The 22748-nt window shown below is 51.6% G+C and overlaps 3 protein-coding genes across 7 annotated transcripts in view; 2 read left to right on the top strand and 1 right to left on the bottom strand.

Annotated features, from left to right (window-relative positions):
- The first annotated feature begins 42 nt into the window (after window positions 1-42).
- On the top strand, window positions 43-5642 carry MZB1 (marginal zone B and B1 cell specific protein). Its single transcript, XM_002815943.3, has 4 exons — window positions 43-277; window positions 1373-1497; window positions 1826-1936; window positions 2036-5642. Exons 1-4 carry the CDS (start codon window positions 101-103, stop codon window positions 2190-2192), a joined length of 570 nt encoding a protein of 189 aa, XP_002815989.1. The 5' UTR covers window positions 43-100; the 3' UTR covers window positions 2193-5642.
- A 983-nt stretch (window positions 5643-6625) lies between these two features.
- Window positions 6626-22326, top strand: SLC23A1 (solute carrier family 23 member 1). Its single transcript, NM_001133751.1, is given in 15 exon segments — window positions 6626-6720; window positions 7335-7448; window positions 7891-8048; window positions 9047-9135; window positions 9303-9370; window positions 9543-9724; window positions 9856-9976; window positions 10098-10254; window positions 10578-10725; window positions 11247-11352; window positions 11580-11709; window positions 11813-11956; window positions 12434-12529; window positions 17665-17931; window positions 22303-22326. Coding segments are annotated over 14 exon segments (1797 nt in total). The 5' UTR covers window positions 6626-6684; the 3' UTR covers window positions 17913-17931; window positions 22303-22326.
- The window catches only part of PAIP2 (poly(A) binding protein interacting protein 2), a 29913-nt gene continuing 27369 nt past the window's right edge, over window positions 20205-22748 (bottom strand). For all 5 annotated transcript variants that reach the window (XM_054555160.1, NM_001133346.1, XM_054555158.1 and 2 more), the window contains 1 exon segment: window positions 20205-21191. In XM_054555160.1, coding sequence (XP_054411135.1) covers window positions 21135-21191 — 57 coding nt within the window. In that variant the 3' untranslated portion in view covers window positions 20205-21134.

Here is a 22748-nt window from a genome sequence, read left to right as displayed (position 1 = left end):
GTCTAGGCCAGGTGTTCTGTGGCGGTCCCCACACCACACAAGCACACACACATCTGCACCTCAACCACAGACTACACTTGCTGAACTGGCTCCTGGGGCTATGAGGCTGTCACTGCCACTGCTGCTGCTGCTGCTGGGAGCCTGGGCCATCCCAGGGGGCCTCGGGGACAGGGCGCCACTCACAGCCACAGCCCCACAACTGGATGATGAGGAGATGTACTCAGCCCACATGCCCGCTCACCTGCGCTGTGATGCCTGCAGAGCTGTGGCTTACCAGGTGAGTCCTTCGCCACTGTCACCCTGCCCTGCTCACACCCCTTCTCAAGCCAGACCCCTCCACCCACTTCACATTCCACGACCGGCCTTTGATCCCCAATCCCTACCACTGGGCATCAAGCCACAGATGCAGCCTTTCATTATATTCCATGCCTCAGTTTACCCATCTGCCTGCCTAACAGCAGACAATCTGGGAGACCTCCTCAGTATCTTGAGACCCCAGGGAATCACTCACTTGTCCTTAGACTTCTCCCTTTCCAGGCCCATCCTTGAGTCTGGACTCCCTCCCCAAACCTGACAGGGCGGCTTTGGCTATGTGTACATGGTGCACATGCACACGTGTGAGCGCCTGCACATGAGTATGCGTGTGTCTGGCTTCACACACACACCTGCTGAGCATGCCTGCGTGCCAGTGTCTCTGTGAGGTGGGGGCCTGGGAGTACTTGTGCGATTGAATATTGGGCTTCAGTTTTTCTCACCTTGTTCTTGTGGTTTAAAATGGCATGTGCCGGCCGGGCGCAGTGGCTCATGCCTGTAATCCCAGCACTTCGGGAGGCTGAGTGGGGCTGATCGCCTGAGCTCAGGAGTTCCAGACCAGCCTGGCCAACATGGTGAAACCCCGTCACTACTGAAAATACAAAATTTTAACCGAGTGTGGTGGCACACAGCTGTAGTCCCAGCTACCTGGGAGGCTGAGGGAGAAGAATCGCTTGAACCTGGGAGGTGGAGGCTGCAGTGAGTTGAGATCGTACCACTGCACTCCAGCCTGGGCAATGAACGGTGTGAGACTCTTTCTAAATAAAAGAATAAATAAAAATAAAATGACACGTGCCACTGGGCAGGTGTGCCCTGGAGGAGGGACCCCAGTGCCCAGGCCTCACCTACCACTTCAGCATTTCTTTCCCATCCCCCACCCCCATCCCAGGGAGCTTTGGGGGCTGGGGGAGGGGCCATGCAACAGCCTCACAGGTGCTTCCTGCTCAAACGGCTCTCTTGCCACTTTATTTTCCCCAGAGACTCTGCTCCTATCCTCCCCACCTCCCCCTAACTGAGCAGCAGTCCTGAGGCCCTGCCTCCCAGTCCCTCCTTGTTCCAGATGTGGCAAAATCTGGCAAAGGCAGAGACCAAACTTCATACCCCAAACTCTGGGGGGCGGCGGGAGCTGAGCGAGTCGGTCTACACGGATGTCCTGGACCGGAGCTGCTCCCGGAACTGGCAGGAGTGAGTCGCCAATCCTGCCCCCACCTCCCTCCTCCAAGGGCAGGCCTGGTGGGTGGAGATTCCCACTCAGCCGCTCACACAACACACACACTCCTCTAGGACTCTGGTCCAAGGGAGGGGCTGGCTGGGATGAAGTCTGGGCTCTGGAGCTGAGAGCAAGTGGGAGAGCAGAGGGCCAGTGGACAAGGTCACCTTGTGACCTTAGGCCAGGGGCTTTCCCTCTCTGAATTCCACAAACGGCCAGCATGTCCAGCTTGGTGTGGAGATGGGTCTCTCCCTGGCTGGGCTCCTGCCAAAACTGTACTCCTCTCCTCTCCACTGCCACCAGCTACGGAGTTCGAGAAGTGGACCAAGTGAAACGTCTCACAGGCCCAGGACTTAGCGAGGGGCCAGAGCCAAGCATCAGCGTGATGGTCACAGGGGGCCCCTGGCCTACCAGGTGATGCCCGGGGCTTGGGGATAGGATGAAGCTCCTGGAGCCTTGGTTTGCCCCACTGTGTGCTGGGCAGCATCTGAGGCTCCCGCTGGGCTCCCCTAGGCTCTCCAAGACATGTTTGCACTACTTGGGGGAGTTTGGAGAAGACCAGATCTATGAAGCCCACCAACAAGGCCGAGGGGCTCTGGAGGCATTGCTATGTGGGGGACCCCAGGGGGCCTGCTCAGAGAAGGTGTCAGCCACAAGAGAAGAGCTCTAGTCCTGGACTCTACCCTCCTCTGAAAGAAGCTGGGGCTTGCTCTGACGGTCTCCACTCCCGTCTGCAGGCAGCCAGGAGGGCAGGAAGACCTTGCTCTGTGCTGCCATCCTGCCTCCCTCCTCCAGCCTCAGGGCACTGGGGCCTGGGTGGGAGCCAAGGCCTTCCCCTCTGGACTCAAATAAAACCCAGTGACCTCACTTCTTTTCTCTGCAAAAGGTGCTTGGGGGGTTGGGAGTGCAGACATTGGTGTTTCTGCTGATGTCCCTTCTAAAAAAAAAAAGAAAAAACTCTCAAAATCGATTTTTTTTTTTGAGACAGTCTCACTCTGTCACCCAGGCTGGAGTGCAGTGTTCTTGGCTCGATGCAACCTCCACCTCCCAGGTTCAGGCGATTCTCCCACCTCAGCCTCCTGAGTAGCTGGGATTACAGGCACCCACCATCATGCCCGGCTAATTTTTGTATTTTTAGTAGAGACGGGATTTCACCATGTTGGCCAGGCTGGTCTTGAACTCCTGACCTCAGGTGATTCGCTCGCCTTGGCCTCCCAAAGTGCTGAGATTACAGGCATGAGCCACCGCGCCCGGCCTTCAAAATGCTTTTTCTATTCTCTCACTCAACAACAACACAGAAGATGGCTGTGACCAAATGCATGGGGGCTTTCCCACACACACCAGGCAAGCAGTTCTGCAGCCGACACCAGCTGGGTGCCCTCCAAAATTCAATTCTGGCACTATCTACCTGGAGATAGTGTCAGATCCCACAGGCTGAGGGCTCAGTCCCCCGTTCTGTCCCCCATTCAGACACCAGTTCCAACTCCAGGCCTCTGGAGCTTCTGGCCTACTGGCTTCAAGATGAGGTTCCCACAACCCCCTCTTTGAGTTCAACTAATTTGCTAGAGTGGTTCGCAGAGCTCAGAGAAACGTTTACCAGTTTATTATAAAGGATGTTACAAAGGATACAGATGAAGAGATGTGTAGGGCAAGGTATGGGGAATGGGCTCGGAGCTTCCATGCCCTCCATGGATGCATCACCGTCCAGGAACCTCCACGTGTTCAGCTATCCAGAAGCTCTCTGAACCCTGCCCTTTTGAGTTTCTGTGGATAATTCATTACATAGGCATGATTCATTAAGCCATTGGCCATTGGCGAACAACTTACCCTCCAACCTGTCTGCCCTCCCTTGGCTGGGGATGGGGGGTGGGGGGAGGCTGAAATCCTGCCTTGGTCTCTCTGGTAACCAGCCCCTGTCCTGAAGCTACCCTAGGGGCTGCCAGCCATCAGTCAATCATTAGCACACAAGAAGACATCATTTTGGGGATTCTAAGATTTTAGAAATTGTACTCCAGGAAACGAGGTCAAAGACCAAATATATATTTCACAATATTACATCCCTCCTACAGAAGGCCAAATTTGCATTTGCATCCCTACAACTTCCAGAGGTAAGAGGGAGCCGTTAATGGTGTGGTGATGTAACCGCCCAAAGGGTTCACTTTGCCCAAGCCTAGACAGAGCCGATTGCTCAAGACAGGGGAATTGCAATAAAGAGTAGTTAACGCAGAGCTGGCTGTGCAGGAGACCAGGGTTTTACTATCACTCAAATCAGTCTCCCTAAGCATTCAGGGAGCAGAGTTTTTAAGGACAACCTGGTGGATGGCGGGGAAGCCAGTGAGCCAGGAGTGCTGATTGGTCAGGACTGAAATAATAGGGAGTCGAAGCTGTCTCCTTGCCTTGAGTCAGTTCCTAGGTGGGGACCACAAGTCCCAACGAGCCAATTTATGGATCTGGGTGGTGCCAGCTGATCTATCAAGTGCAGGGTCTGCAAAGCATCTCAAGCACTGATCTTAGGAGCAGATTAGAGGGGGTCAGAATCTTGTAACCTCCAGCTGCATGACTCCTAAACCAAAATTTCTAATCTTGTGGCCAATGTTAGTCCATCCTACAAAGGCAATCTAGTCCTCAGGCAAGAAGGAGGTCTGCTTTGAGAAAGGGCTGTTATTGTCTTTGTTTTAGACTATAAACTAAAAACGAAGTTTCTCCCAAGGTTAGTTCAGCCTACACTCAGGAATGAAGAAGGACAACTTGGAGGTTAGAAGCAAGATGGAACTGATTAAGCTAGATCTCTTTCACTGTTTCACTCATAATTTTGCAAAGGTGGTTTCAGTGACATCCCAGGTCTTCAGAGCCTTCATGAGAAAAGAGAACCAAGGAAAACTGTGCACGCAGGCCACCTTGTGGCACACCTACTCCAGCCACTCCATGCTATCTGCACCCCTCCCAGAACACACGTCTCACTGGGTCTACACCCAACGGCTGTTCATTTTCCACACTCTGCCTTTGACCCCAGCTGGTATGGACGGGCCCTGGGTTTCTGACCAGCCAGATTCAACATTTTGGTTCTCAGTCCTGCTTTCTCCGGAAATTCGTCTGGCTGGGGCTTTTGCTTAGTAAAGGAACCCTGGACCCCACCTAGGTCTGGGAACTGGAGATCGGTGGCACCAGAACTTTCAGTTTCCTTTGTGGGTGTCTTTGATCTGGCCAAGCCCTGGGAGAGAGACAGAACATTCTAACCCTCGTTTTTAGAAATATTTTTATTTTGCACGAGAGCCATGTACAGGAAGACAATCTAATCCCCCTTTGACAGATGCAGAAACCGAAACTTAGACAACAGAAGATGTTTGGGCCAAGTCCCTGGCTGAGTAGTAGTAGGGCTGAGAGGGGATTCAGACTTAGGAGACTGAGGAGGCGGGCTGCTGGGGGAATGGAGGTGCCTGGGGCAGGCCCTGGCCACTCCAGCTTCCCTGGGAGCTGCACTCAGCCCCCTCCATCCTTCACCTGTTCCAGGACCTGCCTGAAGCCCCACCATCCGTGGCCTTCACTCAGAAGAGAACCCCTAGACACCAGGAGGAAAGTCAGGGCCCAAGAAACCCACTAAGCTGTCAGGACAGGGTGTGGAGCCGGGCACCTGTGACGTGGACCTGTGTTTCTGTGGGGTGATTAGAGAGGCTGCATCAGCTCTGGGTGTGTGGGCCCCTTCGTGCTACTATGGATCTGGGACCTTGTTCTCTACCTTGTTCTCTATGCGTGTTGTGTGGTTTGGGTTGAATTGAGTGTCCGTGGAGCTGTGTCTGCAGGGGGTCGGGCTTGGTCTCCACAGCACCCTGGGGAGTTCTGGGAGGAGAAGTTGGAGAGAAAAGTGCTGGGGAGTTGCAGAGGCTTCAAACTGGTCCAGCAACTTTGGAAATTGGGAGCAGTAGCCAAGAGGGAGAGGAGACGACAGGCGGACAGAGGAACAGTGTGGACGCCGGCAGGCAGGTGGACTCAGTGCTGTGGCATAAAGCTGCTGCCCAGCTGGAGAGCGGTGCTGCCCCTTGGCCCTTCGGGCAGGGCCTGGCCATGGGCACAGCGACCCAGAAGTAGGTGGGCTCTAGAGTGCTGGGGCTGGGGCAGCCCAGAGGGGAACAGAATGGGGACCTCAGGCCCAGCCCTCACCAGCTGAGGAGCCTGAGCTCTTAGGGCCCCTCCGCATGTCCCCCTCTGCCATCCTCAGGCCCTAGGGCCAGGCTGGGCTGGGCCTGCCAGGAGGGGGGAAAGGCTGGACACAGGACTGCCTTCCTGGGCTGGGTGATGGGCACTCACACAGGGCTTGGTGCATAGAAAGGCCCCACGCTCCGTCTAATGCTCTTGCTATCTTTAAATTCTTTATACTTTTGGAATAAAGGCCTCACATTCTCACTTTGCACTGGGTCCCAGAAATTATGTGGCTGGGAGGGGAAAGGGATCTGTGTCCTGACAGCTAGGCAGCTCCGCCTGCAGAGGCCCATCTGCTGCCTGCCTCAGGGACCCTGAGGGGTGCAGGGTGGTGGGGGCAAGGCAGCTCAGACCAACCTGAATTTTAGGATTGGTTTCTGCAAACCTGCTATCTGCATGGCTTGGGTCAAATCACATCTACTGAATCTGTTTCCTTCGCTGTTAAAGGGGTTAATACCGCCCAGCACAGGGGTTACTTGGGACAGTGCAGATCCATGTTTCTTGGCACAAGGCCAAGGCCATTCCTCAATGACGAGAATGACTATGATGATGATGATAATGATGAACTGGTTATTAATCAGTGGGGAAGGGCCTCATACAGGGGGTTACATAATAAGTGCCTGTTTCCACTCCCTCTTTCTCCGCTCACCTGGGGCTTGGTAAACTTCTGGTCCTCACCCCCTCGACTCTGGCCCTCTCTTGGGAAACAAGAACAGGTCCGGCGCCCAGGCGCAGATGTGGGCAGGGAAGGGCACATGTGGCAGAGGCTTGGGTGGCTTTTATTGTCCTAGTGAGAGTTAATACATTACCTCTGCCCGGGGCCCCCTTTCGCAATCCAGAGCTGGGCATCTGGTTACAGATTTACTTCAAACAATGCCTGATATGTGGAGTAAAGTCCTCCTCCTTGGCCTTCGTAAAGTCATCCCCTCTTCTCCTCAGGAACCGCTCAAACCTGTGCCCCAAAGATGAGGGCCCAGGAGGACCCCGAGGGCCGGACACAGGTGCTGGGGGCTGGGGGTGGGGGCTAGGTGGGGGCTGGGGGGGGTGGGGGGCTGGAGGGCTTGTGCAGGCCTTCTTCCTGGAGGCCAGAGATAAACGTTCTGATGAACTTGGTAAGAGTGACTGTCCCAAATTGAATGTGGCAACTGGCGGATGGGTGGAGGTGGGGGTGAAGGAGCCTGCAGCTTTGGGACTGGCTGACTCCAGGTTGGGGTTCAGGAGGGGCCTAACCTCCCCGCCAGTGACACCCCAAGGATCTCCAGGGGGCAGAGGTGGGACCAGATTGGACTTGTCCACAGTCTTGAGCCCTCTTGGCCCCCTCTCCTGTGGTCTCCAAGACTTCTGACTTAAGGGTCCACTTCCCTGGCTAAAATGGCAGGTCCTGAGGGCTCTAGAAGCTGGCACAGTAGACTCATCCCTGCGGGAAGCAATGCGAAGTGGGAGACAACTGTGGCCAGGCCGTGTGGCAGCCGGGCGGATGGACTGTTGGGGAGGGCGGGAACCCCACTCTCAGTTGCTGACAGGCCACTTGGGCTGCCTGATTGATTCTGGGGCAGAATGGATTTTGCCTGTCCCCATCACTCCACCCTAAGCTACTTATCTCTGCTGCCTCCAGCATGAATCCACCAGGGACCCCCCGACCCCGCTACCCACAGAGCCTAAGTTTGACATGTTGTACAAGATCGAGGACGTGCCGCCTTGGTACCTGTGCATCCTGCTGGGCTTCCAGGTGGGTCCCCCAGGGCCTCCCCGCCCTCATTCTGCACACTCCCCGGGGACTCCAGCCCCTCCCTGGCCAGCAGGGAGTATCTTGGGTAACAGGAAGAAAAACCTGAGGTCAGCACAGTGGCTGTCAGCAAGCAGGAGTCGGGAAGAGGCTGAGTCCTGAAAGAAGATGAACTCCCTGGGGGAGTGTGACGCTTGCCAGGTGGGGTGTTGGTGACAGGGAGCAGAGCCAACTCCACGGAAGCTGCAGGAATATCTTGGGCGGAAATTAGTGACCCCCAGAGTGGTCAGCAGTAGCTCTCTGGGAATCCCTTGTGGGGACTGCCAGTCCTGGGCAGGCAGCCGGGTCCAGGCCTGCTGAGGCAGGCATGAGGACACCAGGCTGTCCCCTCTCCCTGGAGCTCTGGGGTCCTGCCTCATGCACTCTGCTCTCTCCCTCTGCCCAGCACTACCTGACATGCTTCAGTGGTACCATCGCCGTGCCCTTCCTGCTGGCTGAGGCGCTGTGTGTGGGCCACGACCAGCACATGGTTAGTCAGCTCATCGGCACCATCTTCACGTGCGTGGGCATCACCACTCTCATCCAGACCACCCTGGGCATCCGGTGAGCCGCCCAGCCACCCCCCCCCCGCCCCCTGCCACCCCTCCACTGTGATCCACACAACAGGAGCAGGTGGGCTCCCAGAGGACACCGGTGAGACAAAAAAGCCGCTATCTGCCTCCACCTGCTTCTCCTATCCCAGGCCAGCGTTAGAGCTGGGCAGCACAGCCCCAACCCTGGGAACCTTGATCTAGGCACCCTTCAAAGACCAGGCATCTGCAAGTTTAAGGGAATGTACCCTCGCTGGCTCTCCACTCCTTTTTTTTTTTTTTTGGAGACGGAGTTTTGCTCTTTTTGCCTAGGCTGGATTGCGGTGGCGTGATCTCGGCTCACCACAACCACCACCTCCCGGGTTCAAGCGATTCTCCCGCGTTCAAGCAATTCTCCCACCTTAGCCTCCCAAGTAGCTGGGATTACAGGCATGCGCCACCATGCCCGGCTAATTTTGTATTTGTATCTGCCCACCTTGGCCTCCCAAAGTGCTGGGATTACAGGCGTGAGGCACCAAGCCTAGCCGGCTCTCCCCTCTTAAGCCTCATTCTGAATACTGCCCAAATGGCAGCCCTGAGCTAGCTCCCAGGGCTGGTGCCAGCCTCTTCGACAGCCCACCCTCCCGGGTCCCCACGCCCCCGAGTGCACAGCCCTAGGCTTGGGTGGCATTTGAGCTGTTTGAGCGGCGGGGGACAGGGGAAGATTGTGAGAGAAACCCAGATGCGGGAACTGAGTTGTCCACTTCCGGGCAGGTGCTCCCTCCTCACGGTGCAGGAGCTGGTGGTGGGAAGGGGGCAGGTTTTGAGCTGGGGGCTCCATTTGTTTTATTCCTTGGGCAGCCAAAATGTTAGAGATGGTCTTCCCTGGGGCCTCAACGATTTCCATCTGCCCTTGTCCCTCGTGTCTCTGTCACTGTCTCTGTGCTCTCCTTTCCTAATCTCTCCCCGCGTCTATATCCCTCCTCCCCACCCGCCCCTCCCCACCCCTGTTGCTTTGTGCCTCTCCTCCAGGCTGCCGCTGTTCCAGGCCAGTGCCTTTGCATTTCTGGTTCCAGCCAAAGCCATACTGGCTCTGGAGAGATGGAAATGCCCCCCAGAAGGTGGGTACACTTCTGGGGTCTGCACTGGGGAAAAGGGGAGGCCCAGAGACCTGGAGGTCTGAGCAACTGTCCCGGGTCCAGACACCAGGGTGCAGCCATGGCAGCATCTTCTCTCCCTCTCTGTCTCTGTACCTGGTCCGTGTGTGTGTCCCTGACTCTACCCCCAGAGGAGATCTACGGTAACTGGAGTCTGCCCCTGAACACCTCTCATATCTGGCACCCACGGATACGGGAGGTGGGTTTGCATGTAAGCGAAGAGGCCGGGTCCTGAGGAGGGGCTGTATGGGAGTGAGGGTGGCCGCTGAGTTTGGGGATTTGAGGAGGTGGTCCAGGAGCTTTGTTCCTGCTAGCAGCAGCCAGGTCATGGCCTTTACGTGGTGACTTACGGCTGATGTTTGCCCTTCCAGGTCCAAGGTGCAATCATGGTGTCCAGCGTGGTGGAGGTGGTGATTGGCCTGCTGGGGCTGCCTGGGGCCCTGCTCAACTACATTGGGCCTCTCACAGTCACCCCCACTGTCTCCCTCATTGGCCTTTCTGTCTTCCAAGCTGCTGGCGACCGAGCTGGCTCCCACTGGGGCATCTCAGCTTGGTGAGCAGGCACCAGGCCTGATCCCTGCCCAGCCCCAGCACCCTACCCTCTTCACGTCTGTGGTCCTTCTTCTCGGCTCCCGGCCCCAGCCTGGCCTCCCACCCACTTCCTGATTGTGCCTCTGCCCCCAGCTCCATTCTCCTGATCATCCTCTTCTCCCAGTACCTGCGCAACCTCACCTTCCTGCTGCCTGTCTACCGCTGGGGCAAGGGCCTCACTCTCCTCCGCATCCAGATCTTCAAAATGTTTCCTGTGAGGACCTGGCAGGCGGCTGGGGCTGGGATTATGGCCAGGGCTTGGGCTGAGGTGGGAGCAGGTTAGCCTGGACAGAGACCTACAGTGCCTTCAGTGCCCCCTCACCCCCCTGCTTCAGATCGTGCTGGCCATCATGACCGTGTGGCTGCTCTGCTACGTCCTGACCTTGACAGACGTGCTGCCCGCAGACCCAAAAGCCTATGGCTTCCAGGCACGAACCGATGCCCGTGGTGACATCATGGCTATCGCACCCTGGATCCGCATCCCCTACCCCTGTGAGCAACACCCCTTGGGCCCCTCTGCCCCCAACTGAGACCACCTATGAGACAGACTCCTGGTGACCCCAATCCAGCAGATGACACACCTAGCATTAGCTGCACATTTATAGTGCGCCCAGCAGAGTGGTGTTTTACTTAGACAAAGCTTCAGTCCCACTTCCTGGCTCTGAGTGACTCAAATAAGCTCCCACAACTGTATAGCTCCCATCCCAGCCTGAGGTCTCCTGATCTGCTCTTGCTCCTTCCAGCACTGCCCTGTCTATTCCTAACCATCACAGTCTCCTCACTGTAGCCACCATCCTGTCTCGCTCTGGGCACAGGTCAGTGGGGCCTGCCCACAGTGACTGCGGCTGCCGTCCTGGGAATGTTCAGCGCCACTCTGGCAGGCATCATTGAGTCCATCGGAGATTACTACGCCTGTGCCCGCCTGGCTGGTGCACCACCCCCTCCAGTACATGCTATCAACAGGTAGCCTACCTGCCCTCCTCAGTATCTGATCTCCTCAGGGGCCCCCCAGGAAGCACACATAGGAATGGGGTGGAGGCCCAGGGGGTAGGCTTAGGCAAGTCGGGAACACGCTCCAGACCTCATTCTCCTCGTTTGTGCGATGGGGTGCCCTCTTATCACCCCTCTGTCGTTGCTGGGAGTAGCTGAGAAGATGGCGGAGTCCAAAGGGAACCACCGTCATTGACAGCCCTCCATGTGCCGGGCTCTGGCTGTGCATTCTTATGCAATCTTTGAAGCATTTTGTGAGACAGGCACCGGTATTTATCCCAGGAGGAAACTGAAGGCCAGAATTACCCACAGGAGTAAGTGCCAGGGCACTAGGACTAGCTCTGGAGCCTGAGCACTCTGGCCTGGAGTAGGGAGTGCTACAGCTGATAGCTGCAGCCCCCACAGCCCCAGAGGACCGCAGCTTGCTAAGATGATGGGGGAACACAGACTGGTGCAGAGGCTGGACCGAGCCCCGACTCTCCCTTTCCTCCCAGGGGCATCTTCACCGAAGGCATTTGCTGCATCATCGCGGGGCTATTGGGCACGGGCAACGGGTCCACCTCGTCCAGTCCCAACATTGGCGTCCTGGGAATTACCAAGGTGTCGCGACGAGCCAGAGCCAAGTCCTGCCCTAATTCCGTGGGCCGCAGGCCCCGCCCCAACTCGGTCCCCACTTTGGTTTAGCCCCACCCTGTCTTTGAGAGGCCTCGCCCCCGCATCAAGCCCCAGTAGGTTTATGCCTCGCTCTTATAACAGGCCCCGCCCCTGGAACTAACCCCGCCCCAGCCTCGTCCCCAGGTCTAGCTTCCCCGCTGGCTCCCCGGCAGGTGGGCAGCCGGCGCGTGGTGCAGTATGGTGCGGCTATCATGCTGGTCCTGGGCACCATCGGCAAGTTCACGGCCCTCTTCGCCTCGCTCCCTGACCCCATCCTCGGGGGCATGTTCTGCACTCTCTTTGGTGAGTGTCCGGAGCGGGCCACGGGTCGCGGTGCGGGTCGCCGAGTGGGACCCACCTGGATTGCGCGTGTGCGGCGCCTCCAGCCGTTCTCCTGCGCCCTTAGGCATGATTACAGCTGTGGGGCTGTCCAACCTGCAATTTGTGGACATGAACTCCTCTCGCAACCTCTTCGTGCTGGGATTTTCCATGTTCTTCGGGCTCACGCTGCCCAATTACCTGGAGTCCAATCCTGGCGCCATCAATACAGGTGCCTCCAGCTGTTTACTGTCTCCAAAGGCGGGGTGGGCCCAAAATTTTGAGCACAGCCCCCTCCCTCAAAGGCTTCACACAGCTACAGCCACAAATCGTACCCAACTCTGGGTGTCAACCAGCAGCTGAGAGCCTGGGTCACAGCTGTCCTTTACTAAGACACTTCCTGTGGACAGATATTGACCTTTACATGTGCTTATTTAATTTTCAAAACAGCTCCATTTATCTACACTTATCATTTCTCCATTATCATTTCAATTTTACAGGTGAGGAAGATGAGGCTCAGTGATTTGTCCCAGGTGAACAACTAGCAACTGGCAGAATTGGGATTTTAACCCAGAGATAGGAAAGACAGAGATAGGTTTGAGACAGGGCTTTGTACTGTTCCTTTGCCATGGCTGCACAAAAGGAAGTCCCTCAACTCTGCTCTCCGGATTGGGCCATGACACCCATTGGCCCTTGGCCTATTCCACAGGCATTCTTGAAGTGGATCAGATTCTGACTGTGCTGCTGACCACGGAGATGTTTGTGGGCGGGTGCCTTGCTTTCATACTTGACAACACAGTGCCAGGTATGGTTCGGTCCTGGGAGGGGAATGAAGAACTAGGCTGGACTCATGGACTCCAACAGATGGCCTCTAAGCTGGAGCTGTGGCTAGGTCCCATGCGATGCAGGCCCTGCAGGGAGCATCAGGAATATAAGGGCTGGTGGAGTGCTCACCGGCTGGAGGGAGAGAATGAGGCACAGACATGCCTCAGAGGTCTTGAAGAGGAAGGGGCCAGAAGAGTCACTGCTGGACCCTGTGAATCCTTTCCTCTCCACTTTTTCCATTTCTTTCCTTTTTTTTTTTTTTCGAGATGGAGTCTCGCCCTGTCACCCAGGCTGGAGTGCAGTGGTGCGATCTCAGCTCACTGCAACCTCCACTTCCCGGGGGGTTCAAGTGATTCTCCTGTCTCCTGAGTAGCTGGGACTACAGGTGGCTGCCACCATGCCCAGCTAATTTTCGTATTTTTGGTAGAGATGGGGTTTCACCATGTTGGGCAGGCTGGTCTTGAACTCCTGACCTCAAGTGATCCACCCGCCTCAACCTCCCAAAGTGCTGGATTACAGGCATGAGCCACTGCACCTGGCCTCCTCTCCATTTCTTCATAGCCACTGGGCTGAGGGATGTCTTTGCTTTCTTCAGAGTAGGACAGAGATAAATGCAGCATCAGTTTGTTGGCAAAATCCATCCACTCCAAATATGTGAGCAGCCTGCCACAATGGCGACTAGAAGAGCCACTAACATTTCCCTCTGGTACCAGAGCTTTTTGCAAAGATTGTGGAGGATACTTTGTGGGGCCCATATAAAGATGCCAGTAAATATATAAAATAAATGTCACCAGGTGCTCTGATAACAAACAGTTAACATTTAGCAAACATATACTATAGGTAAGGCAGAGCTAAGTGTCTTACTTCATCCTCAAAAACCACAAAGTCATAAAGTCACAAAATTAAAACATCACGGCTGGGCGTGGTGGCTCATGCCTGTAATCCCATCACCTTGGGAGGCCAAGGCGAGTGGATCACGAGGTCAGGAGTTTGAGACAAGCCTGGCCAACATGGTGAAACCCCGTCTCTACTAAAAATGCAAAAATTAGCTGGGTGTGGTGGCGTGTGCCTGTAATCCAGCTTCTCAGGAGGCTGAGGCAGAATTGCTTGAACCCGGGAGGCGAAGGTTGCAGTGGGCCGAGATCGTGCCATTGCACTCCAGCCTGGGTGACAGGGCGAGACTCCATCTCAAAAAAAAAAAAAAAATTAAAACATCGCAAATCTGGGATATATATTTTAATTGAGACAGGGTCTCAGACTATCACCCAGACTGGAGTGTAGTGGCACAATCATAGCTCACTACAGCCTCAAACTCCCAGGCTTATGTGACCCTCCTGCCTCAGCCTCCCAAATAATTGGGACTACCGGTGCACAGGTGCATGCTACCATGCCCGGCTAATTTTTTAATTTTTTGTAGAGACGGGGTCTCACTTTATTGCCAAGGTTGGTCTTGAACTCCTAGGCTCAAGTGATCCTCCCATCTCAGCCTCTCAAAGTACTGGGATTACAGGTGTGAGCCACCATACCTGTCCTCTATTTTTTTTTTTTTTTTTTGAGATGGAGTCTTGCTCTTGTCACCCAGGCTGGAGCACAATGGCATGATCTTGGCTCACTGCCACCTCCACCTCCTGAGCTCAACCGATTCTCTTGCCTCAGCCTCCCAAGTAGCTGGGATTACAGGTGTGCACCACCACGCCCAGCTAATTTTTGTATTTTTAGTAGAGACAGGGTTTCACCATGTTGGCCAGGGTAGTCTCAAACTCCTGACCTCAAGTGATCTGCCCACCTCGGCCTCCCAAAGTGATAGGATTACAGGCGTGAGCCACCACACCTAGCCTCTATTTTTAAATTGAGATGGGGGTCTATGTTGCCCAGGCTGGAGTGCAGTGGTTATTCACAGGTGTGATCATAGCATACTACAGCCTCAAACTCCTGGACTCAAGCAATCCTTCTGCCTCAGCCTCCTGAAGAGCTGAGAGTACAGGTGCATCCTATATACCATCTAGCTAAATCTGGGATTTTTAACAACACCCATCTGACGCAGTCAATGGCCTGTGTCCCATCGACTGCACCATACTGCCTCTGTGGAGGGTTTCAGGGGACCTGGGCTGCAGGACTGGGGAAGGCTCCATGGAGACAGGAGTTAACGACTGCATCAGTATAGAGACATAAGGGATGGTAGTAGCAAGACGATGGGCCTCCATTTCGTCACTTACCAGCCTGATCACAGCCACAGGTCCTGTCTGCCTCCCTCTGTCTGAAGATCCAAGTGTTTATATTCACATAACATAGGTGTCAGAGGCTGTCTCTGCACAGCTGGTGGGTTGGGGCTGGGGAGGACAGAGGAGGGCCAGGGTTCCCCATAGGATTTTAGGCAGAATCAAAGGAGGGTGCTCTTGGTAGCAGCTGTCCCTTCGATGGATGGGTGGGTATTTGAACATGGTACCCCTGCCCATTTAGAGGATGCTAGACTGGGGGCTGGAACAGACCATCCTATAGGCCTGAGACAGTCAAGTGGCAGCCTCAATGCCTAGGGAATATGAGGAGATGGAGAGCATCTGGGTAGGCATCGGTACATGAAGAGGCTTCTTTGTGACTTGGATGGCTAGTTTAAGCTATCCAGTCATCCTTAACGACAGCTGCAGAACTGCCTGAGTCCCTTATACACCACCTTTCAACCCACCTGAGCATCACAACTGTCCCTGCCAGGAATCATCCTATGTGTCACGCCACATAAGCTCAGCAGTCTTCAGTATCCACTGAGGAACCTAAAGCTCAGGGGGGTTAAGTCACTTGCCTAAGGTCACACAACCTGGATTCAAACTAAGGTCTAGCTGGCTCAAAACCCTGTCCTTAACCATGGAATAGCAAAAGACTTTTCCAGCCCTTAACTTCCTGCTGGGGACGGGCCATTTTGCATGTTTTTTTTTTATTGTTTTTTTTTTTTTTGAGACGGAGTCTCGCTCTGTCGCCCAGGCTGGAGTGCAGTGGCGCAATCTTGGTTCCGCCTCCCAGGTTCACACCATTCTCCTGCCTCAGCCTCCCGAGTAGCTGGGACTACAGGTGCCCGCCACCACGCCTGGCTAATTTTTTGTATTTTTAGTAGAGACAGGGTGCTCTTTGTCTTTACCTATCCAGAGCCCAACTTTAGAGGGCAGTCCGTTTAGTTCAGCCATGCTGCTAGAGCTTACCAGCTTGGCCCTGAATCAGACACTGAGGAGGATATGCCAAAAAGTGTAAGTCAGTAACAATTTGTTTAGAGGAGCTCCTGGCACAAGATAGGTGGTAAAACTAGATTTAAGCAAGCAATGAAATTAAGGAAGCCGGGCTGGAGTTATTGGGAGGGTTTACTGATGAGGGAGAGTGGGTGAGGCCTAGGAAAAAGGAGGGAGCTTGGAGAAGTATAGAAGGCACTGAAGGTTGGGATGTAGTGGGCAGGCTGACTGGTCTGCTAGAAGGAGCTCTGGGCTGGCTGCCATGTGTGTCTTGGCAGTGGTGCGAGGTAATCGGACACCAGGAACACAGTCCTACACCACACCTGTGGCTCATCCCACTCTACTGTGCCCACTGTGTGTGCCCTTTGTACGGCCAAGCCCATCAAAGTGTCTCTTCCAGACTGTGTATGCCCTTTGTGGAGCCAAGCCCAATCAAACAGTGTCTCTTCCAGGTAGTCTTCCCTGGGGACTCCACCTTCCCTCAGTGCCCTCTCCTGTGAGATTTTGGAACATAACTTGGTTTGTGCTGCTCATGGGTTTGTTCTCAGCCTGGGCTGCCAGCAAGTGGAAATTCCTACTCCTTCTGCTTGATTTGTAGTATTTTAGTCTTTGTCGATCCCAGCCCTCTTGTGAAAACCTGAGATCTCATGTGACCCTGTCCCACCTGAGGGAGAATTCCTAGTTGTAAAAATTACTAGCCGGGCTCAGTGGTTCACGCCTATAATCCCAGAACTTTGCAAGGCCAAGGCGGGCTGATCACTTGAGGTCAGGAGTTCGACACCAGTGCCTGGCCAACATGGTGAAACCTCATCTCTATTAAAATTACAGTAATTAGCCAGGCGTGGTGGGTCACACCTGTAATCCCAGCTACTCGGGAGGCTGAGGCAGGAGAATCGCTTGCATCTGGGAGGCGGAGGTTGCAGTGAACCGAGATCAACCCACTGCACTCCATCCTGGGCAACAGAGCAAGACTGTCTCAAAAACAAACAAACAAACAAATTATTTGGTGTATCCCTACCTCCAAAGATTTTATTTAGCTTGACTTTCTGAAGTTTGTATTATAAAAATGAGCTTATTTTTCACATATGGAATCATAATATGAAATATTAACACTGATTACAGTGTTTCAAAATATGCCTCCCTTACCCCCAGAACACAATCTGGACCTGATTTGGTCCCCACGGGCCTAACACACATTACTACACACTCACAGATTTAGGTTCACAATTACTTAACGTTTTGTCCCTTTCTTCATCTTAAAATTTTGTATAGGCCGGGCACAGTGGCTCATGCTTATAATCCCAGCACTTTGGGAGGCCAAGCCGGGCGGATCACAAGGTCAGGAGTTCAAGACCAGCCTGACCAAGACAGTGACACCCCATCTCTACTAAAAATACAAAAATTAGCTGAGCATGGTGGTGCATGCCTGTAATCCCAGCTACTAAGGAGGCTGAGGCAGGATAATCGCTTAAACCCAGGAGGAGGAGGTTGCAGTGAGCCGAGATCGTGCCAATGCACTCCAGCCTGGGCAACAGAGCGAGACTGTCTCAAAAAAATAAATAAATAAAATAAAATAAAATAAAAATTTGTACAATGGTGTCTATACATCTCCCAGGGGTATGTTTTGAAGAAACAAGATAATGAAATTAAAGCACTCAGCACAGAGCCTGGCACACTGTAGTTACACAATAAATACTATTCTAACTAGTATCCTTTAGTGTTCCTTAGAGCTCTGGCCAAGTTAGGAGCTCAGAAACCATAGATTCAGCCATGTTTTAGGACCAAATGATAGTTAAGGAAGATACTTGATTCCAGAAGTCTGCCTTAGGACTAGGTTACGGGAAGTGGGGGTGGCTGAGGGTTGCTGGCCTTGGTAAATGACCCCACTATCCTCTTCCAGGGAGCCCAGAGGAGCGTGGTCTGATACAGTGGAAAGCTGGGGCTCATGCCAACAGTGACATGTCTTCCAGCCTCAAGAGCTACGACTTCCCCATTGGGATGGGCATAGTAAAAAGAATTGCCTTTCTGAAATACATTCCTATCTGCCCAGTCTTCAAAGGATTTTCTTTAAGTTCAAAAGATCAGATTGCAATTCCAGAAGACACTCCAGAAAATACAGAAACTGCATCTGTGTGCACCAAGGTCTGAAAAATGACTTCCAGGAAAGGTAGGAAGTGTCTATGGTTTTTGTGGGAGGGTTGAATAATCAAAACATTCTTATGCTTTAACCAAAGAAAAACCAAACTACTCAGTTCTCTTTCTTGTAAACTGTTTGAATGTCCTCAAAGAGAAGGTGAGCTGGGTAAAAAGTCAACATACGGATTTTGGGTGGAATTCCTTTACCATTTCATAGTAACAGCAGAACTTCCCAACTAGTGTGGGCCACTAAGAGGCTACAAGTATGCTCAAATGCAGATCCTCTAGCCTTCCAGACACCTGGGCAGAATCTGGGCCAACTGGAGTCCTTGAGCTAAGAACTCTAGCCACCAGCAGCCTCATTCTTGTACTCCAGTATGCTAAACAAGTATCACTTTGATATGCGACATGGAAAATGTTAAGAAATGCAGCACAAGAACAGGAAAAATCCTCTCATATACACTGCCTTGTCTCAATAACATCATAAAATTAAAACCCTCTAAAACAGGATGCCTTTATCCTAAAACGATGCCTGTACAAGCCCTGATGAGGTGATACTTTGTCCTTAGGGCTTCAGAACGCATGGGCAGCTGATGCTCGGAAACCTTCCATCACTATCTGTAATGCAGATGTCTGGCTCTCTACTAAACACTGAAGTGGGTTCAATGTGCACGTTCCTTCAGACAGACAAGAAAAGTTCCCAAAAAGAGGGGGTAGCCTAGATGACTCCTTAATAGTAAAAATAACAACACTTAAAACAGGACTTTCTATGTCTTAAGTACTTATATATATTAACTACTCACATAATCCAGAGACAGTTATTACTGCTATTTTAGAGATGTGAAAAGGAAGGTACAGAAAGGTTAAGTGATATGCCCATGATCACAGGATTCACATCCAGGAAGTCTGGCTAGGGTTCCCTTTTCCTTTTTTTTTGAGACAGAGTCTTGCTCTGTCATCCAGGCTGCAGTGCAGTGGCGCCATCTCGGCTCACTGCAACCTCCACCTCCCGGGTTCAAGCAATTCTCCTGTCTCAGCCTCCTGAGTAGCTGGGATTACAGGTGTCTACCACCATGCCCAGCTAATTTTTGTAGAGATGGGGTTTCACCATGTTGGCCAGGCTGGTCTCAAAACTCCTAACCTCAAATGATCCACCTACCTTGGCCTCCCAAAGTGCTGGGATTACAGGCGTGAGCCACCGTGCCCAGCCTAGAGCCCCCTTTTCTTTTTTTAAATTTTTTTCCCCAACAAAAGCCACATTAGAGAATCTTTACTCTTAAGGGCGATCACCTGAGGCCAGGAGTTCGAGTCCAGCCTGGCCAACATGGCAAAACCCCATCTCTACTAAAAAAATACAAAAATTAGCCAGGCGTGGTGGTAGGCGCCTGTAATCCCAGCTACTTGAGGCTGAGGCAGGAGAATCGCTTGAGCCCAGGAGGCAGAGGTTGCATTGAACTGAGATTGCATGACTGCACTCGAGCCTGGGTGACAGAGTGAGACTCTGTCTTGAATGAATAAATAAATAAATAAATAAATAAATAAAGGCTGGGTGCGGTGGCTCACGCCTGTAATCTCAGCACTTTGGGAGGCCGAGGCAGGTGGATAACCTGAAGTCAGGAGTTCAAGACCAGCCCGGCTAACATGGTGAAACTCGGTCTCTACTAAAAATACAAAAATTAGCCAGGTGTGGTGGCACACAACTGTAATCCTAGCTATTTGCGAGGCTGAGGAAGGAGAATCACTTGAACCTGGGGGGTGAAGGTTGCAGTGAGCTGAGATCGTGCCACTGTACTTCAGCCTGGGCAACAGAGCAAGACTCCAGCTCCAAAAACCAACCAACCAACCAACCAACCAACCACACACTGGGGTACAGGTGCCCACACCAAGGAACCTCCCCCGCACCCACTGCCAGAAGAATGTGAGTCAGAACTGACTATATGGCTCTCTTAATCTTTTTCAACCTAACAAGCTCAAGAAAAGCCCTTGTGAAGAACAAAAAACAATGGAGGTTCTATTAGAGCAAGGTCACCATCATATTGGTCAGCCGTAAAGTTTCTTACATGACTATCTAGGATTCCCCTGACACTGAAGTCTGAGGTGATTAAGAAGCAAGGATGGGCAATGGGGTTATTCTACTGCTATATTCTGGAAAGGCACTTGCATGGCAACATACCTGTTAGAATCTAACAAAGCCTGAAAGCTTAGCACATTTTGCCAGCAAGATTGTCCTGAGGCACTGGGCCCATACTCAAGTGAGTAACACCACTACAGTACATTCCAGCACCAATAAACACAACCATCTGCTCAGTTCTACTATTATTTATTTTTTTAAATATTTTTGAAAAAATATAATTTTTTACAATATTTTCAACTTAAACACTATTCACACTGAACACGTATGGCAGCTTAACCTACCCAAATATGAAGTTTAAGAAGCCAAAACTGTTCTAGCTTTGTTAAAAGAAAAGTTGTGCTGCAGACTCTTGTGATGGTTAACAAAGCAAGGAAAAGCACCACTCAAATCATAATGTTACAGTATCTTTGTTCAGCTGGATTACGGGTTGGTGTTGGTCATATGTTAGACTCCATACAGGCATAGCTATGATGCAGTGAATCCCTTAGAAGTTACAATTCTCAAATTACATACTTCCTCAGATGTAACATTAGAACTCAATATTTCTAACAATAACATACCAGAAAAGGCTGGACTGGTACTCATCTGCTGACTAACTTGTAGCCTCAGTAATATGACACACTTGTCTTTAACAAATTATCTCAAATTAACGAACAGACCTTCAGAAAACGGAGATTCTTTTTGATGCGGACATAATCCAATTTAAGTCTGAGAAATATGCTTAACAGCTGGAACTCAAATGTACTGATTTTAAAGTTTAGACATTAACAAGTGATAGATTAGCCTCAAAAAAAGACAATTTAGTAAGGTTTAGGTCTTTTAATTTGGTGCTTGTTCACAACTTGACTGGTGCTTCTTTCCTTGCTGTCTTCACATCAAGCCATGGGGCCAATTCTATTTTCAGTAAATGTTTGACAGCTTTTTACTTAATAACAGTCTCAGCACTTTTATTAAGCATGCAAGACTAACAAAAACTTTGGCAATGCATAAGTGTAACACAGTGACGAGAGAGCTTTTACAATTAAGTCTTCTAATACTGCCTTCACAGTGTGGAAATTGTGCTACATCCACCAAAAGAGGGCCCCGTCTACTCAAATATTTCAGTACTTCACCCCAGGAACAAACTCCTTTGCATTTGGATTCAGATTGCTCTTGACCTGGAAAATAAGTACATAAAAAAGCAAGTTCATTAACACAGTTTCAGGTACTAAGTCAACCTAGATCCTCATGCAAAAACATCTTCCAAAAAAAAAAAAAAAGACAAAAGAACTCAGTCTGTAAGACTATACTTAACCCCAAAAAAGAACCAGATGTAAGCTATACATCATATTAAATTACATCAATTTTTTTATTTTTTTGTGACCGAGTCTTGCTCTGTCGCCCAGGCTGGAGTGCAGTGGCACGATCTAGGCTCACTGCAACCTCTGCCACCTGGGTTCAAGCAATTCTCCTGCCTCAGCCTCCCGAGTAGCTGGAACTATAGGCACGTGCCACCACACCCAACTAATTTTTTATATTTTTATTTATTTAGTTAGTTTTTTTTTTTTTATGAGACTTGAGTCTCACTCTGTCGCCTAGGCTGGAGTGCAGTGGCGCGATCTCAGCTCACTGCACGCTCCGCCTCCCGGGTTCACACCATTCTCCTGCCTCAGCCTCCTGAGCAGCTGGGACTACAGGCGCCTGCCGCCACACCCAGCTAATTTTTTGTTGTATTTTTAGTAGAGACAGGGTTTCACCATGTTAGCCAGGATGGTCTCGATCTCCTGACCTGGTGATCCGCCCGCCTTGGCCTCCCAAAGTGCTGGGATTACAGGCGTGAGCCACCGCGCCCGGCCTAATTTTTTGTATTTTTAGTAGAGAAGAGGTTTCACCGTGTTAGCCAGGACGGTGTTGATCTCCTGACCTCGTGATCTGCCTGCCTCGGCCTCCCAAAATGCTGGGACTACAGGTGTGAGCCACAGCACCCGGCCTAAATTACATCAATTTTCTAAAGAGAAAGTAGGAATTGAAATTCAGTTTGCTTAAGTGTAACCAGAAATCCAGTAACTTCACATAAATTAAAGGAATAGCACGGAACAAGGAAGTCTGTTAATCGAACTATGGTATGTAGCTTTCTTTAAACACTAAATACCAAGGAAACATGTTAAACAAGTGTTGAAATTATGTTTAAAGTAACTGGGGAATTGCTGATGGATTAATTTTACTTTAGAATCCTCACTAAAAATGTAGAGTTGTTTTTCTACAATTGCCGTCTTCTAATTCCCACAGGAAGCATGGTATATAACAGGAAAAGAAAACTACATGGGGAACCAGAAGACCTAAGTCTGAAATCCCAGCCCTGCCCCTAACTAACTTCTATGTAAACTCAGATAAGTCACCTTTCTCTGGGATTCAAATTTTTGTATCAGTTAAAAAAAAAGGTGGGGGGCGGGGGGGGGGGACGGATGGGCCAAAGTCTGAGTCTTAGAGACTTGTACCAATGTTATGCTATGTCTCTAAATCTTTACTCTCCTAAGTAGACTTGTCAGCATCTAGGAAGAACAGCTAGAAATTTTCCTCTGTGATATTTTGGACTGCAAGTTGATAAAAATAAAAAGAAATGAGGGCAGGTTCCAGGGCCTGAAATGTAGGTATGCTGGAAGGCTTTTACATTGAATTTGACCCTACATCACTTCAAGACTAATGCATAATATTAAACATCATGTTGAAGAAAT

This window comes from Pongo abelii, chromosome 4 (assembly GCF_028885655.2).
Source record: "Pongo abelii isolate AG06213 chromosome 4, NHGRI_mPonAbe1-v2.0_pri, whole genome shotgun sequence".
Taxonomy (NCBI): domain Eukaryota; kingdom Metazoa; phylum Chordata; class Mammalia; order Primates; family Hominidae; genus Pongo; species Pongo abelii.
This window is presented reverse-complemented; position numbering and strand designations above follow the sequence as displayed.

What these genes read in the sequence shown, in the direction of transcription:
- MZB1 (XM_002815943.3), top strand. Translation starts at nt 101, where the DNA reads ATGAGGCTGTCACTGCCACTGCTGCTGCTGCTGCTGGGAGCCTGGGCC. An exon ending in GCAGAGCTGTGGCTTACCAG is followed by an intron (nt 278 to 1,372) that starts GTGAGTCCTTCG and finishes TCCTTGTTCCAG; the next exon opens with ATGTGGCAAAATCTGGCAAA. An exon ending in TGCTCCCGGAACTGGCAGGA is followed by an intron (nt 1,498 to 1,825) that starts GTGAGTCGCCAA and finishes CACTGCCACCAG; the next exon opens with CTACGGAGTTCGAGAAGTGG.